Genomic DNA, 19,533 nt, shown 5'->3' on the forward strand with positions numbered 1-19,533 from the left:
TCTTTGGTCACATGGAAAAATACCGATGAGCCAAATATCCTGAAGTGACTCACATCTGGTCTCTTCCCGGAAAAAGCCTCCATTGTTTTCTTCATCCCTAGTATGTGATGTGGGCTTCTATTTTGCAAGTATAATGTTGTATTGCATGCCTCAGCCCACAAATGAAGTGGTAGGCCTTGGTCATGCAGCATCGCCCGTGCTGCTCCCATAATCGTTCTGTTCTTCCTTTCGGCCACCTCATTCTGTTGTGGGTTATGAGGTGTCGTCAACTCCCGTTTAATTCCTTCTGTTGCACAGAAGTCCTTAAGCTTTTGGGAGACATACTCTCCATCATTGTCACTGTCAGGCCAGGGTAACTCCAGCAATTCATGAGCGCAAGACAAGACTTGTGTTTTTATTCATTAGACAATTATTATTTATACAAATACAAAACAGATCAGTTCATCTTCTAGATGACTGTCCAGCTTCACCTCATCCGTTTCGGATTAGGTGTCAACATTCCCCCCCTTAATCTGAAGGGATGTTGGTGAGTCCAAGCATCGTTCTGAATCTTTCAAGCTTTTCTCTTCCAAGCGCTTTGGTGAAGATGTCTGCAATTTGCTCATTTGTGGAACAATGACGGAGATGGATTGTTTTGGCCTCAACATGATGTCGGATCAGATGATATTTAGTATTGATGTGCTTAGTACGATCATGGAACTTTGGATTCTTGGCCAACTTTATTGCAGATGTGTTATCAATCATGAGTGGAGTAGATTGTATTTGTTTTACTTGCAAATCTTCAAGAATTTTCCTGAGCCACACAATTTCTTTTGTTGCTTCAACTGCTGCCACGTATTCTGCTTCTGTTGTGGAATCTGCTGGTACTGATTGTTTGCGTGATCTCCAGGAGACAGCTCCTGATCCAAAACTCATAGCATATCCTGAAGTAGATACCCCAGTTTCTTTGTCTCCATCGAAGTCTGAATCAGAGTATCCAATCAAGTTGAAGTCGTCCACCTGTGTATACTTGATTCCGAGGTCTTGAGTTCTCTTCAAGTACCTTAGAATTCTTTTTGCAGCAGACCAATGTCCCTCACAAGGCTTTTGCATAAACCTGGAGAGGATTCCAACAGCAAATGAAATGTCTGGTCTGGTAGTAGTGAGGTAGATGAGACTTCCTACAAGCTGTCTATACTTTGTTGCATCCTCAAATTCCTTTCCTTCAATAGATGTGAGCTTCAAGTTTTGTTCCATTGGAGTAGAAAGGGGATTGCACTCTGTCATGCCAAATCTGTATAACAAATCTCCAATGTATTTCTTTTGAGAAAGAAATATGGACTTTGGATGTTGGGTTACTTCAATGCCAAGATAGTAATGAACATAGCCCAAATCAGTCATTTCAAAAAAATTTCCTAATTCTTTCTTTATGGATGCAATATAGCTTTCATTGTTCCCTGTCATTAAAAGATCATCTACATATACCACAAGATATACAACTGTTTTGCCAACTTTCTTGACAAATAAAGTTGCATCATCAAGATCAAAATGATTGAAGTTGAGTTTCAGAAGATGCTCAGTTAGTTTTTCATACCAGGCTCGTGGTGCTTGTTTGAGGCCATACAAGGACTTCACAAGTTTGCATACTTTGTGTTCATGTCCTTTCACAGCAAATCCTTCAGGCTGGGACATAAAAACATTCTCCTTTAGATCTCCATTCAAGAATGCAGTTTTTACATCCATTTGATGGACTTTCCAACCGTTCTGAGTAGCTAGTGAAAAGAGTCTCCGGATGGTGGCCCATTTTGCTGTGGGAGCAAAAGTTTCCTCATAATCGACCCCTTCCTTCTGTGCAAAACCTTTTTCCACAAGCCTAGCTTTGTGCTTGTCAAGTGAGCCATCAGCTTTGTACTTGTTCTTGTAGACCCACTTGCAGCCAATTGGTTTGGTTCCAAATGGAGGATCAACCAGCTTCCAAGTGCCATTCTTTATGAGGGCATCGTACTCCTTCTGCATCGCTTCTTTCCATTCATCATGAGAAGCAGCTTCTTTGAAGGAAGTTGGTTCAAAATCTGTAGACAAGTTCAATTCACAATCATAAGTAACATCCATATCAACAGGTGAATTAGAGTTATCTACATCACCTCCATCTTGTCGGTTTGTATTTCTGGTTCCTATTTTTCCAATTTCATCAGGATGAACACTTTCAAGTGTCTTTGTCAGCCACTTTGGGGGACCTTTCTGAGATGGTCCACGCTGTTCTGTTGATTGAGTTGGGACTGAATCAAGATTAAGTCTCCCAATTCTATCAATTACATCACTTAAAGCATCATCCATTGTTGGAGTGTCATGCAGGGGAGATTGTTCTTCAGAAGAAGGTTCCACATGTTGATCTAGTATAGGAATCCCCCCTTCAAGATGTGGAATCTGATTATCAAACTCTTGGAATGATTTCGGTTTTGTGAATCTATCCAAGCGATCAAGTTGCCGCTCAACAACACTGTCAGATTTGGATGATTCAAGAAAAATGACCTCTAGATAAAACAAACTTCTTATTTACTTCATCATAAAGGCGATATGCTTTAGATGTGTTTGAATACCCCAGGAAGATACACTTACGACTTCTAGCACCAAGTTTGTTTCTATGTACCTTTGGTATTAAAGCATAACAGGTGGAACCAAATATCCTGAGATGTTTTACCGAAGGAACATGTCCATACCACAATTCATAAGGAGTCTTGTTTCTTATAGCACTAGATGGACATCTATTCTTTATATATGCAGCACATAGAACAGCATTAGCCCAAAACATTGTCTTTACATTTTTGAAGAAAAGCATGGATCGTACCATATTCAAAATTGTTCTGTTCATTCTTTCAGCTACACCATTCTGTTGAGGATTATAAGGCACAGTTGTTTGATGTTTAATCCCATGTTGGCGAAGATAGTGTTCAAATTCATTTGATGTATATTCTTTTCCATTATCAGTGCGAATAGATCCAATATGAGATTGTGCATCATTTTCAATCCACTTATGAAAATTCTTGAATGTTTGAAAAGCATCAGATTTGTTCTTCAATAAGTAAACCCAACACATTCTGGTGTAATCATCAATAAATGTCATGATATATTTATTTCCATTTGCAGAAGGAACAGGCATTGGACCACATAAATCTGAATGAATAAGTTCAAGCTTCCTATGTGCTCTTGAATGTGAATCATGAAAAGACTGTTTGCTATGCTTTCCTAGAATGCAAGCATCACATTGTTTGTGTTTTCTAGGAATTGTAGGCAAACCAGCAACACCATTTTTCTTCAACAAGCGGAGACTATCATAGTTTAAATGTCCAAATCTAGCATTCCATAATAAACTTGATGGAAGTGCACCTTCTTCATGATGAGAAATATATGAGAAATGTTGTGCATGAGCAGAGGTTCCTTGCAGTTTAAGGAGTCTTTCTTCTTCTATACCCCTCATGACAAGTGAGTGGTCAGATGCCTTTCTTACCTCAAGCTTGCCATCAAACATGTGAATGGAGTGACCTTGCTGGCGGATGTGGACCAGGGACGGCAAGTTTCTCTTCAGCTGTGGGAGATATAGAACATGATCCAGAAGAAAGTCTGGAAGACCAGGCAGTTCAAGCCTGATTGTGCCAAGCCCTGATGGCTTGATTTTTGACTGATCTGCAAAGTATACTGCTCCATCAACATTGTCAGTGAAATCTTCAAAGAAATCTCTCCTATGAGTCATATGACAGGTTGCTCCTGAATCAAGCAACCAGTCATTTTTCGAAGAAGCAAGTGAAGCATTAAACAAATCTTCATTTACTCCAATGTTACATTGTGCCTCAATATAGTGAGTGGATTCAGGTGCTTTACCTTTGTCTGTGTCATCAGTTTTACCTTTCTGCTGATTTCTTCTCTGCTCAACCTTGTCCCACGGTAGCTTGCATGTAGAAGCATCATGTGATCCATTTCGTTTGCAGCGAATGCAATGCAGATCTGCCTTTTCTGCTTGAGGATGTCTACCCCCCCTGCCTCTGAAGTATCTTCCTCTTCCTCTTCGTCCACCTCTTCCTCTTGTAGAATCTTGAGCAGGATGCTTTTCTTTATGAGCAAGGCAAACAGTCTCTTCAGAAGATTCAGGGACTGTTTTCTTTCCAAAGGCTTTCTCTCTTTCAGCAAACTTTTTCACAAGAGTGTCAAAGGTTATATCTTTAAGATTTCCATTTGCTTGTAAAGACTCAAGATAGTTAGAGTAGGTAGGATAGAGTGCTTTGAGAAAGGCAATAAGAGAGATATCCAGCTCAACCTTAGTGGATTTAATATCATGCACTATAGACTTTATTTCAGATGCAAGAGTAAGAGGATCATTATTTTTCAGTTCAAGAGTGAAGAGTTTGATCATGAGCTGAACAACTTCAAGTGCAGAATGTGTATCATAGAGTTCTTTCAGCTTTTGTAAAGCTTCAAAGGCAGTGGAATAGGATGAAATATGATGACTTACTTCCTCATTTACAGATGCTGCGATCAATGCAAAGGCTTTGCTGTTCTTGTTTTCCCAAATGGCGAGTTCTTTGTCTGATGTGGGCTGCACAGGGTCTTTGTCTTCTTCTCCGACACACACTCCTTTCCACAGCTCATTGTAGATAAGGGTGTGTTTTACCATCCAAGATCATTCAGAATAGTTCTCCTTGCCAGTGAGAACTATTCCGACCATTGAAATGACTGAATTCATTCTGTAAAAAAAATTATCTCTGCCAAAAACACTTCTGTTGAGAGAGAAAAAATCCTTATGTGATAGCCTTATGCATTTTATTTTCTTCTAACATTTCATCAGTATATCATGAGCATTTCTTATATCACCATTTCTTTATATCACTTCCATTATGTTTTAAGAAAAAACGAGGGCGCTCAAATATATATATCACTGCTCAAAAAAAAGGCATTCACTTCACTGTTTTATAAAAGGGCGCTCATATATATATATCACTGCTCAACAAAAAAAAGGCATTCACTTCACTGTTTTATAAAAGGGCGCTCATATATATCACTGTTTTGGAAAAAAGGGCATTCACTTCACAGTGCAGTGAAGATACCATTCCTCCACAGCGGCACAACACTACTTTGTCAGAAACGCAGTCACCATTTCAATCTATAAAAAAATGCAGTCTACAAATCCATGGTCACATCATTACTTTGTCAGAAACGCAGTCACCATTTCAATCTATAAAAAAATGCAGTCTACAAATCCACGGTCACAGCACTACTTTGTCAGAAACGCAGTCACCATTTCAATCTATAAAAAATGCAGTCTACAGCACCAGTGTATATACCATTCAAAACTGCGCACTGAATGAACCATATCAGTCTTCAAAAAAAAAACGCAGAGAACTTAAGGCCTCTTTAAAAACTGAGGGATACCACGAGATGTTTTCAAGATGTGAATGTTCCGGCTTCTATACAAACAGGTTATGATATTTACCTTCACCTCAATAGTTCTTACAATAAAACGATACCGTGCTCAAAGACCGTGCATTCACTTCACAAGGCCCTTATTTTCTTTCCATATTCTTTCTCAACCAAGGCTTTGAACTCAAGAAGTATACAAGAAAAATCATCAATGAAAATAACATAGTACCTTTGTTTAGCGGTGGAGGCTGTCGAGAATGGTCAACATACATCTGTATGAACTCGCTCCAGGATTTCTCAGCTCAACTGTCTCGATCCTAAAAGGAATATTTTTCATACTTACCGAAGGTACAACCTTTGCATGTATCCACTTGCTCCAGTTTACCCTTGGGAAGTCCGGTAGAAATCTGTTGCATGATCTTCAAGGCCCCATGGTGCAAGTGGCCCAATTTTCTATGCTATAGCTCACCAATATCTTGGCTTTGCACCAACTCTACTTTGGAACTCAATGCAGCACAATCATCTACCTCCAGCTTGTAGAGATTCTTTGCTCGAATCCCAATCCTCTTGGTCTGTACAATGCCAATGTGCCTCAGGAATGCCTTTCCTTTACTAAAGACTACATCATAGCCTTTGTTTTCCAACATAGTGACGGACACCAGGTTCTTCTTTAGTCCAGGCACATACTTTACATCAGTCAAGGTGAGAGGAGCTCCATGCTTCCTTTGAAACACAATCGTGCCTTCACCTAAAACACAGTACTTTCCATCATTGCCCATCTCTATGCGCATCTGGAGGTCCTTCTCCTCCAAGGTACTGAATAAACTCTTATCTCCGGTCATGTGGAATGAGGCTCCACTGTCCAGGTACCAAACATAACCCACCATCGATGAAACCATGCATGTGATGAGGGTGAAATTCAATTCGAACTGTGAAGCTAGTGCCTCATCATCTGATCCTTTCGAGGATCCCTTCTTGGGTTTCTTCTATAGACAATTCGTATCAGAATGGCCCACCTCATGACAATGGAAGCATCGCACTTTTGATTTGTCAATCTTCTTCCCACCATGGGAAGAACTTGATGTGGAATGGGAAGCCTTCCCTTTCCCTTTCCTCGCCTTACTCGCTAAGGTTAGATTTTCTTCATCATCATGCTTTAATGAAGAACCATCTCTGGTGCTTCTCCTTATCTCCTCCTGCATCATATCCGACCACAGTCATTCCCAACCTAACAATTTCTCTCTTCCATTTACTGAGTCTTGGTAGCTATGCCAGCTCTTAGGAAGATCGAGGAGAGAAAGACTCACCATGTCATCATCGGCTATCGTGATTCCTACACTTCCAAGCTCATCCCTGCAGGTGGTGAACTTGTTCAGATATGTAGAGATCGTGTTGCCCTTTTCACACTTGATTTTCCAAAGATTCTCTTTTAGCACCAGCTTGCTCTGATTGTTGTTGTTCTGATATAGATCCTTCAATGTTTTCCACATTGAAAACAATGTCTCCTTCCCATGGAGACTCGAGACAATGTGGTCTCAAACTCCCTCCAAAAGAATCCTCCTCACTCTAGCCACACATTTCTTCCATTCTGCCAATTCTTGGGAATTAACAGTTGCTGGCTTGGGGACTTCTTGATCAAGGAAGTCCTTCAAATCGTTGTCCTCTAATACCGCTTCCATGCGATCCTTCCAGGCTATATAATTCGAGCTGCCATCCAAGGCATACTCGAGTCTCAAACCGTTGAACGCCATTGGTGAAATTTGAGATGTGATAAGAATTTGATTTCTATAATCAGGAACTTCAAACTTCAAACTTCTCCCTTCTTTGTACACTGTTCTTCGCTTTGATCACCTTCGCTCCGATACCATGAAGAACTTCTCACTGTAGATCACCTGATAATGCAATATACTAAAGAAAAATACTTGATCTACTTCTACAAACAAACTTGCATAAGCTTAATCGATTTTGAGCAAGATCAAATAGAACACATATAACAGAGAATGAGAAATCAATCACACATGAACACAAAAGAATACTCTGGGGAAAGCCTCAGCTAAAAACCCCGCTATCTGTATTATCATACAAGTGGAAAATATCTCTGGATTACACAAAGCTTTAGCTCACAAGCTATGCATCTCTCAGTGCAATCCCTCAATGCTACTCATAGATAGAATAGACAACAAATATGCTTTCCTTTAGTCCTCCAAGCCTCCTATTTCCTTGTGTAGTTTCTCTTAGGTCCTCTGGCTGCCACCTGTGTGAATCCACCTCTCACACAACTCACTAAACTTAGAAATAACTGCGCAATCCTCAAGGAATGAATTCCTTCTGCATGCAAGAGATATCCTCAATGGAATATTCCTGCAACTGATATTACACTGTCCCGTCCTCTAATCTCAATTGACTCTTTGACTGAATTGACATGCATGCGTTATTTATGAGAGAATATTCGGTTATTTGAAGTACATTAATTACATGCATGCATGCATTAACTAACTGAACTCACAATCAGTCCCACAAACTATTCGAAATAATCTAAGTGGACTTAACTCAGTTAACTGAGCTAACTAATTACAACTCAAAGTACAACTCATCATGATCTCCTTAATTAAGGGTAACTTCCTCAATCAAAGGGATAACTGTTGCATGCCTTCACATAGACTTCATGTTTGATTTTATCCAACTAATTAACTCAAGATGAATTAATTAATTATTTTTTAAATAGCTGCTAAGATCAAATTCGAATTTTAATTCTCAATTTTAGTTCAGTTACTAACTAAAATTGGAATAAAGCCCGAAATACTATTTATAGCAATGTTATTTTTAGCACTTCTATATTTAGCATTTCTTGTTGTTATTTTCAACAATTTAATGGCATTGTCTTTTCAATTGGGGGATTCTTAGAAGGATGTGTTGGCTCATCATCAATTTGAATAAGAAAATGGTGAAAAACATTGAAGCTAGTGGTAGCAATGTTATTTTTAGCACTTCTATATTTAGCATTTCTTGTTGCTATTTTCAACAATTTAATGGCATTGTCTTTTCAATTGGGGGATTCTTAGAAGGATGTGGTGGCTCATCATCAATTTGAATAAGAAAATGGTGTAAAACATTGAAGCTAGTGGTCCCATGGGCTATTTTTAATCTCATGCACCTTAAGATCTCACTCACTCATTCATAAAAAATTAATATCACAAATATTATTATTAATAAACTACAATAATATATATTAAATTAAAAATAATAAGTATATTAAAATATAATCATTTCAATTAAATTATTTTGCACAAAGAAATTGATATCATATTTATCAAGTACATAGTAGTTAGTTCCTAGCATTTAGTTTAAATATAGCTTAATTAAACTAAAAGCCTATGAACTCAAAACTAAAAGAACTAATTGTATTGTTGAATGCTATCATGAAAAATGAAGAAATATGATTAACTAATATTTTTATATTAACATATATACACTTTAATATGTGTGTTTTATTTATTATTATTAAATATAATTTTTTATAATTAAATTTATTAAAATGTGTTTTTAATATAAAAATAAATCACTTTAAATTGAAATTATGGAGAAAAAACTATAATGGATGAAAATTGAAAAATGATAAAAAAAAAAGTTAAATAAAAAAGAAATAAAATAAAAAATAAAAAATTAGTAACTAACAAAAATATAAGTTACTAAAGAGCCCATAATAATACCTCAACCAATCACCTTACATATTAATAAATTTAAATAATAATAAAAAATAACATAAATTGAATTGTCAATGTTAAACTATGAAAGTTAATAAACCCCCTATAATAAAATCTCAACCAATCACCTTACAAATAAATAAATTTAAATGATGATAAAAAATAACATAAATTTTCTCAACCAATCACTTTACAAATAAATAAATTTAAATAATAATAAAAAAAAAATTTGTTAAACTATAACAAAAAATAACAATGTTAAACTATAGATAATCCAAAGAAATTTTTGACCAAAAATAAACAGAATTCCAAATATTAAACTATAAATAACCCATTTTTTTTTTTTTTTTAATAAAGAGCCAAAAGAAAAACAAAATTCATAATACCATGCTTATAAAGTTTAATTTACAGCGTGGTGGATTTAGTTGGTGAAAAGGTCGGTATGAAAACCTGTACTAGGTTGGCTACTTGGTAATGTAGGTATGAAAACATGTACTAGGTTTGGTAAGTTGATACCTGCTCTGTCGTAAAACTGCTATCAATATCCTGTTGTGATCTTGTGTCAGTGGCCGTAATGAAAATGCAATTTCTTGTTTTCTTTTTGGCCGGATAAGATATTGATATATTTTGCTGACGCGACCCGTTACATGGTTTTCCATTCTCATTAGGTCCAACTTTAGTTTGTTGGAAGTAGGCGTATGGACAAAAATGCCTTTGGCTGGCCTCCGTAGATCTCGCTGTGTCTTTTATAGATTGAGACAGGGTTCCTATATTTCATTCCAAAGCTCAAATTGTTATTGAGTAGTAGGACACAGATGATGGGGATTGGAGCCAATTTCCTTTGATTTTATAAGCCATGATTGTCGTGCATTGTCATTTTACTATGTACAAAGGTGCGTTTTGATAACTCCACATTTCCCATGGACTAAATGTGCACAAATGATCTCGTCCATCTTATATAGGTTGAATGTCAAATGTCAATGGCCGTTACATAGAAACCCTAAATAATATGCAATGGTCTTAGGCCCTGTGATGCTTCCTCGTGGCATGTGTTTATTACTTTGTTGAGTAGTGGGAGCCTACTTTCTTTAGCTTCTCAACCACCTTCACCTTTTTTTACACTTGGATAAGAAATCCCTATGATTTCGATCCATGTTGTCCACATGCTTTTCATGGTATGAATATTACTCATCCATGCTGAAAATGTGCCACCCTCTTAAGCCTTTTTCAAATACCAAGAGACTTCATGGAAAAGTTGTACAACCAATCCAATACATTGCAAACAATTGAATATGAACAAGAGACTTCAATCTCTCACTATTGGATATATTCTTAGTTGTCTTGAGCTAGTTAGGTAACTAAGTCACTACTTCCTCCAAACTGTAATTAATGCTCGTCATTATTAATTTGTTCTTTACAAAGTAATTTTAGTTATTCGCAAGAAAAAAAATGTTGTGTACCACATTAAGAGATGAGGTCACTAAATTTCTATAAATCTTCTTTGAAATTAAACTCCGTTAAATGCTTAAAAAAGTTATTTACTAATTAACAATGTCTCATCACCATGAGATTCATGGAATTAAAAGGTTATGGATGAAGTCCCTTGTAAAATATTAAAATTAAGAATATCTAATTTCCCTATGTCCCTATATATTTGATGTACCTTTACCAAAATTTTAAACAATCTTAAATGAACCTACAAATGACTGATATCTTCATTCCCTTTGCATAAAATACACATATTTTTCTATCATCAAACTTGAGCACCAACTACACATACTTGTCCATCACCAAAATTGAATACTAATTTATGAAAAATGTTCTAATATTCTTAACAGTAAGATAAATAACCACTAAATGTAACATCACAACTCTATTCTTAGGAGACCAAATCCTTATAATACTAACCAGAAAGTCTCTCATAGATACCCAAAATTAATAAATGCATCCTTCATTTTATAATACAAAGTGTAACAAAAAAAAACATATGATTCCACATATTGAGGCAATGAAATTGCCATAACAAATATTTAATGATAATGGTGTGAAAATATATATATATATAATTTCATATTCATATATAGAGCAAAGTGTATATATATATATATATATATAATTCCATATTCATAAAGTGAGCCTAAGTAATTTTCCACCTGTGTGGCATAGATGCCGCTTTCAAATCTGATTATGAGATTAATGAGGCAAAAGAATCAAGCTATAAAAGTCTGGCCAATTTTGCTCACTCAACCCTAGCTATTCATTTTCACAATCATAATTCCGAAGATCTCATATAGCGATCAAAGAGTCGTAAAACATTCTTCAGCCATCGTACAACGTAATGAAAATAGCCCCCTCTTAATTATGTTTTTATAAATTTTAACTAAACGTCATATTGTAAAAATTAATTAAATAGAGAAATGTATATGTCATAATAATTTGTCTTTGCAATAAGCTGCACAATAAGTTGTACGCATTTAAAGAAAACGTGGAGAGTAAGGGAAGAAGTAAGAGGGTGGATGAAGATGTCAATACGGAGACCTTTAAATGCTAATGATATCACTGATTACGAACTTCCACACAGGCCTGGAATTTGACGTCCCACAGGACGTATTTTTTATTTCAAAACGTATTTGACAGCCAGGAAAATATTTTCCAGGTCAAGTTTGACTTCTGGTATACTTCTCAACACGTCAAAATGACGTCTAATTTCATAGTAAAAACGAAAAATCTATAATGCCTTATTTCATAAGAGTACGTCTAATTTCATAGTAAAAACGAAAAATCTATAATGCCTTATTTCATAAGAGTGCAGGCTTAAAACTGGTACATAACATAGTTTGAAATTAAGAGCTCTTTAAATGTTCCAGCATCCCATCCCCTATTACCTTAGTACTTACCATTAATAAAAAAGTCTAAATGCTAATGATATCACTGCTTACGAACTTCCAAAGCTCCACACATTATAATCAAAATCAATTTCAAGGAGCACAAACGGATGACTTTATTAGTTACGGAATCTATTTCAAGGACCACAAACGGATGACTTTATTCGTTACGGATTCTATTTCAAGGAGCGATCAAAACATTTAGATTTGACTCAAGATACAGATAAAGCGTCCTTCACATTGATGTGAACACTTTGGCGTTATGTATTTAGTGTTTTTAATATAAAATTTTAAAAAGTTATTCAAGTCACATATATTAATAATTAAAATTATATACAAATTTTCATGCCATTAAATTTAATAAATTTTAAAATATAATTTTAATAAAAAAATTAAAATTGATTCAAAAATTTTCTATACCTGAAAAATAATAGCAATTAAAAAAGAATCTAGACAGCGAGTGCAAGCGGGATCATGCAGACCATTAGTATCTGCATCAGCCTCTTGAAGGTTATTCCCTTGACTACTCCCATCACCCTCTTGAAGGTTATTGATCACAGGTGGTGGGCCTCCTGAAGTAAGTGCGTGAATCTACCCATCGTTCCACACAATTGGCAAAGACGAATGGAAGCCAAGGCCCCATTGGCACTCTGGTGAAGCGTGACTTGAGGCACAAGTTTTGTGAAACTTATATATAATACACTAGAGATGCCAGAGGTAGGTACACATATGCAAGAGAAACGCATTACATCTGAAAAAACAGATTTCATAACAATGGAGGGTTGTGGAGAAGATGGGCAAGTGAAGCTCTTAGGTGCGATTCGCAATCCCTTCGTCGTGCGGGTTTGCATAGCACTTGCTCTTAAAGGGATCCATTATGAGTTCATTGAAGAGGACGTCCTAAACAACAAGAGCGAGCTGCTACTGCAATCAAACCCTGTTCACAAGAAGATTCCGGTGCTCATCCATAACGGCAAGCCTGTTTGTGAATCGATGATTATTGTGCAATATATCGAGGAGGCATGGGACAGTAAAGCGCCATTTCTGATGCCCAGAGATCCATATGACCGAGCCATTGCCCGCTTCTGGGCTGCCTTCATAGACGATAAGGTAATTCATGCATTCCTACTTTGTTATCTGCTATTAGGGATTTTGAAAGTTTGAATTACTGGTTTGTATTTCCGTGTCTAATATGAAGTATTGGTGGCTGCAGGTCTTTCCAAGTATTGTAGGAGCTTTCACGGGCCAGGGTGAGGAGCAACAGAAAGCGGTGGAAGAATCGGTGGCAAACCTTCTTTTGTTGGAGGAAGTGTTGCGAAGTACCGGAAAAGCGTATTTTGGAGGAGATGGGATAGGGTTGGTTGACATAGCATTGGGCGGGCTATTGGTACTCATCCAAACGGTCGAGAAGGTTACCAATATAGTTCTTTGGAGGAGATGGGATAGGGTTGGTTGACATAGCATTGGGCGGGCTATTGGTACTCATCCAAACGGTCGAGAAGGTTACCAATATAGTTCTAATGGACACACAAAAAACGCCGCTATTAAGTGCCTGGGCTGACCAATTTTGTAAAGCCGACAAAGTGAAAAATGCGTTGCACAATCGGGCCGAGTTATTTGTATTCCTGTCCGCGATGAGAGCGAAGCTGACATCACCACCCCCTGGCAATTAGAAAGGAGGCGGCTGACAGATAGCTAAAATAATATTTAAGATAGCTAAAATAATAATATTTAGATAGTAGGTGTTGTCGTTGTTGCGAGACAGAACGCTGGATTTATGTATCAGGTGAGCTTATACTCCTGCAGAATTGGTGGGTAATAAAGCTGCCGGGGGATTTCAGTGCAATAATATTATTATGTATGTTACTTTTCACTTCGGTCATTGGAACAATGGAGTTATGCTTGATGTGAATTCGCATTCGGGGGCTATCTAGTTTCCCTGTGTGTTTATCTTTATGAATATATTGAGTAAAATCATATTTATTTAAATAAATCTGATTGATATCAATTACATGCATATAAAAGTTGTTGATATACTTGTTGATATAGATTGATATGTTTTTTTCCAGTACGAAAAATAGCAATTGTTCCGGCAAACAATAGCCAATTGTCATAGACAGTTAAACAACATGCTGTAAAGAAGTAAGGAATTTTGATAGTGAAGAATACTTTTTGAAACAGATTGTGAGGGATCTTTACACAGCTTTGGGCATTGAGAAATTGAGGATTCTCAACGATTATACCGAGTTTTTTTAATGATTAATTTACCAACCTAAATCCCATTACCCTATTCATTCACAATAAAATTAAATTTTTCGAGGCATTGTTATGTAATGGGTTTGTTTTATGTTTGATTTGTTTTGTTATCATGATAAATCACATGGAAATAATATTTAAAAAAAAAAAAATTACATTAAATTACATTTCAATATTAATTTTAAAATACAAAGTACTTTTCCGTTAAATAATTTATAGTCAACCTCAGTTTTTTTGGGTTTGCTTTCTCCCTTGTTAATGTGTGAATCGACTCCGAGTGGGATCTTCGAAATGAGAATGTTAGAACTCCACTTGAGTGATATAATCAATTACTTAATAATTAATAATTAATAATTAATTAATTGTTAATTTATCAATTAATAATGAAATAGCTTATTATTTAAAATTTCAATTAATTTTATATTATTTTTAATTAATAAATACTAATTAGTTTATTTGTTATTTATTTATTAATTTTTAATAAATTTAATATTAATTAATCAATCAATAAATAAATTATGAATTATTTATTTATTAATAACTAACTTTCCGAGTGGAAAGCATTTCATCTCCATTGATGTGGGAAACGACAATTGTTGTCAAACATTTATTTGCCATTGTTTCTTTAACTAACACATCTAATCGTCTATGAGGTTTATGTTTAGATCAAGCGCTCCAGGTTTGAAATAAAAAAATATACGTATTTCTTCTCGACGCGTTGTATCATCTCACGCTAATTGAATTTCGAGCTCCACATAATTCCCAGCCTAAAGGGATTCCCATCTAATTATTGACCGGAACCCATATACGACAAAGAAAATACTATTGTTCCCCAATGTGGTTGCACTATTGTTTTTACCAATTTTTCTTCAAATTATTTTCAATAATTTTATATATTATTGTGGGTCTAATGGTTAAGAGTATGCCTTTCTTCTTAAAAGGTCGTTATAATCGATAATAACATCTGTTTCTTCCTAAGAGGTCACATGTTATACTGGTTAAGAGCATGTATTTCCTTCTAAGAGATCACATGTTAAAAAAAGAGGGGGATAAAGTATGCATGCTTTTGTAGATTTAGTAGTGATTTCACTGCACCAAAGTGAGTCACTTATCCTATAAACAAAGAGATCTCTCATACACCAATTTAGAGTCAGGCTTAGACTTGACCTTAAAACTGGATAATAATAATAATGTATTATTAATATAGATGATATTATATTATTTTAATGTAATCAATGAATTGAATTGTTACAGATACAAGGATCCATATTATTTAACTTTAACCTGTGAAAAACTATATAACTCTGTAACAATCGTAGAGATAGTGTTGTTTCTGAGTAAGTTTTATATATTTAGAGAAATGTTTGGTTGCTGACATGTGTTAGAACAATAGAAGGTCTTGTCCGAAATTTTGTATATTTGAAAAAAAAATTGTTATTTTAACTCAAACAAATATAACAAACAATTTAAAAGAAAACAGCTTGAGAGAATCTATAATGATGACCATATGATTTAAAATATCAAAATAAATTTTCAAATCTATCTATGCTACTAACTGAAAACAATTCCAATGAAAAAACAAAACATAACACACATATTGTCCTGCCATAACCATAGTGAATTTTGAGATTTCTTGTGAAATACGTGCAGGAGCTACCCTCAGTAAGGGCTTGAATAGAGGGATCAACACAATGCTTGCAAAATCTCTTGGTATATCAGTTGGGTGCATCACAAAACTGGCGGGGAAAATAGTAGAACCCATTATCATCTGTGATTCATGCTTCATTTTAGGTTGATATATGTGCTTCACCTGTTTTTGAAATTTAGAATTCTAATATACAACGTTTAAAAGATGTAACTTCTACTAATTTAGTAGGCAGTGGTCCGATATATTTTAATTAAACAATTAAAAATAAATAATATAATATAATAATAATTAAAATAATAATAAGAAATAATATTTTAATTATTTTTAATAATTATAAAAAAATAATTTATATTTTTTAATAATATTTTTAATATAAAATAATAAGAAATAAAAAAAAATATTTGTTTACAAAAAATAATAATAATTAATTATTTTTAATAATAATAAAGTTTAATTTTAATTATTATTAGATTATTTTAATTATTTAATAAAAAATATATTAATTATTTAGTTAAAAATATATTTAATTGAAAATATATTCAATTATTTAATTATTATTATATAAAATGAAAATTACTTTTTATAATTTGACTATATAAAATGAAAAGTAAGTAGATTTTAAAATTTATATTTAACCATATAGAATGTAAAATAATTAGATTTTATAATTTATAATTAAATATACAAAATGAACGATATTTAATTATTTATATAGATATATAACTTTTAGGCTTTTGTGATCTATATTTGAATTATTGAGAAAAAATTTAGCAATAATCGAAAGGGATAAATTTTTTTGGCTATAAACTCTTTGCCCCTTAGATTAAAAATCTCAAGGGATCAATATTGTAAATACAAGGGAATAAAAAACCCAAGGGATTATAAACCCAGGGGAATAATATTAAACCCAAGGAATTAATATATAAACCTAAGATATATACAATTTGAGATAAATCTTGTCTCGATATCAAAATCATGGATTATCATGGTCAATCATGATTGAATGTCACATTGTCACAAATATTGTCTCCATATGAAAATCAATCATGGTCAACCATGTTCCAACATCACATTCTCCCAAAGATTGTGTCAATATGAAAATTGACCATGGTCAACCATGGTCATATGTCTCATTATGATAAGGATTGTCTTAATATTAAAATCAACCATGGTCAACCATGTTTATTTTAGTGTTTATAATATTTATCTTAAGGCTTATACACCTTGGCTTTATAATATTAGTTCCTTGCGTTAAATATTATTCCCTTGCATTAAATATTATTCCCTTGGATTCATAATACCTTGGGGTTTTCGTATTAACCCCTTGGGGTTTTCGTATTAAGCATGGTCCTTCATCACATTGTGACAACGATTGTGCCAATATGAAAATCAACCATTGTCCATCGTCACATTGTGACAATGATTGTGCCAATATGAAAATCAACCATGGTCAACCATGTTTATTTTAGTGTTTATAATATTTATCTTAGGGTTTATATACCTTGGTTTTATAATATTAGTCCCCTTGGTTTAATAATATTCAATGAAGGTCAACCATGTTTTATAAAATCAATTGTAGCCAACCATGTTTAATGACAATCGACCATTGGCCAACGTCGCATTGTGACAATGATTGTTTCAATATGAAAATCAATCATTGTCTCAACCATGGTTAATCACAATCGACCATTAGCCAGCGTCACATTGTGACAATGATTGTTTCAATATGAAAATCAATCATTGTCTCAACCATGGTCCAACGTCACATTATGACAAAGATTGTCTCAATATGATAATCATTGTCAATGATGGTCAACGAAGGTCAACCTTGGTCAAGCATGGTCAACCAGGTTTCATAAAGTCAAACATGGTCATCCATAGTCAATCATGCTCAACTATGGTCGAACATCGCATTGTGCAAAAATATCTTGATACGAAAATTAACCATCGTTAAGCATGGTCAACCGTGGTCCAACATCACATTATCATAAGGGTTGTCTCTATATGAAAAACAACCATGGTCAGCCATAGTTATTTTAGTGTTTATAATATTCAAGTTAGAGTTTATATACCTTGGGTTTATAATATTAGTTCCTTGGGTTTAATAATATTTCCTAGGCTTCATAATCCCTTGGGGTCTTAGTATTAATCCCTTGGGTTTATAATAACAATCCCCTAGGTTTATAATATCAATCATGGTCAACCATTGTCAATAGTAACCAACCATGGTCAGTCATGGTCAACCATGTTTATTTTAGTGTTTACAATATTCATCTTAGGGTTTATATATCTTGGGTTTATAATAGTCCCAATGGTCCAATGTCACATTGTGACAACCATGGTCAATCTTGGTCCAATGTCGAATTCTGACACAAATTGTCTCAATATGAAAATCAACCATTGTGAACCATCGCCAATCATGGTCAACCATGGTCCATATTCGTAGGGTTTATTGATATAATGGTTCATATTCATAGGGTTTAATATTATTCCTTTAGCTTTATTATCAATCATGGTGAACTATGGTAAACCATAGTCAACCGTTGCTAATTATGGCCAATCATGGTCAACCATGGCCAACCATTTTGTACCATGTTTTATAAATTCAATGATGGTCAACCATGGTCCAATGTCTCACTGTGAAAAATATTCTCAATATGAGAATCAAACATGATCAACCATGGTTGAATGTCGCATTATGGCAAATATTCTCTCCATTTGAAAATAAATCATGGTCAAGCATGGTCCAACATCACATTGTGACAAGTATTGTCTCAATATGAAAATCAACCATTGTCAACCATATTTATTTTAGTGTTTATAATATTTATCTCAGGTTTTATATACCTTGTATTTGTAAAATTAGTCCCTTTGATTTACTATTATTCAACGAAGTTCAACCATGTTTTATAAGAGAAATTGTGTTCAACCTTGGTTAATGAGGGTCAACCATTGGCCAACGTCGCATTGTGACAAAGTTTATTTCAATATGAAAATCAATCATTGTCTCAACCATGGACCAACGTTACATTATGACAAAGATTGTCTCAATATGATCATTGTCAATGATGGTCAATCATGATAAACTGTGGTCAATCATGGTCAACAATGTTTTATAAAGTCAAACATGGTCATTCATGGTTAATCATGCTCAACCATGGTCGGACGTCGCATTGTGACAAAAATTGTCTTGAGATGAAAATCAACCATGGTTAAGCATGGAAACAATGGTCCAACATCCTATTGTGACAAAGATTGTCTCTATATGAAAATAACCTATGGTCAACCATGTTTATTTTAGTGTTTAGAATATTTATCTTAGGGTTTATATACCTTGGGTTTAATAATATTCCCCTGGGTTCATAAGCCCTTGGAGTTTTAGTGTTAATCACTTGGTTTTATTATTCCCTTTGGTTTATAATAACAATCCCTTGAGTTTATAATTTCAATCATGGTCAACCATGGTCAATCATAGACCATGGTGAATCATGGTCAACCATGTTTATTTTAGTGTTTACAATATTTATCTTAGGGTTAATATACATAGGGTTTATAATTGACCATGGTGAATCATGGTCAACCATGTTTATTTTAGTGTTTACAATATTTATCTTAGGGTTAATATACATTCGGTTTATAATATTAGTCC

At 34.5% G+C, this 19,533-nt stretch overlaps 2 protein-coding genes across 2 annotated transcripts in view; both read left to right on the forward strand.

The window, feature by feature from the left end:
* The window catches only part of LOC149204609 (glutathione S-transferase U15-like), a 144,434-nt gene that overhangs the window by 82,477 nt on the left and 42,424 nt on the right, over nucleotides 1-19,533 (forward strand). The window lies entirely within an intron of this gene.
* Nucleotides 12,722-13,811, forward strand: LOC149204611 (glutathione S-transferase U15-like). The gene is made up of 3 exons (XM_089394764.1): nucleotides 12,722-13,090; nucleotides 13,194-13,391; nucleotides 13,483-13,811. The coding sequence occupies exons 1-3, from the start codon at nucleotides 12,755-12,757 to the stop codon at nucleotides 13,651-13,653; spliced, it is 705 nt and encodes a 234-aa protein (XP_089250890.1). The 5' UTR covers nucleotides 12,722-12,754; the 3' UTR covers nucleotides 13,654-13,811.

Source organism: Pinus tabuliformis, chromosome 1_2 (genome assembly GCF_031772625.1).
Source record: "Pinus tabuliformis cultivar Carrire ecotype Pingquan chromosome 1_2, CPIR1, whole genome shotgun sequence".
Lineage (NCBI taxonomy): Eukaryota > Viridiplantae > Streptophyta > Pinopsida > Pinales > Pinaceae > Pinus > Pinus tabuliformis.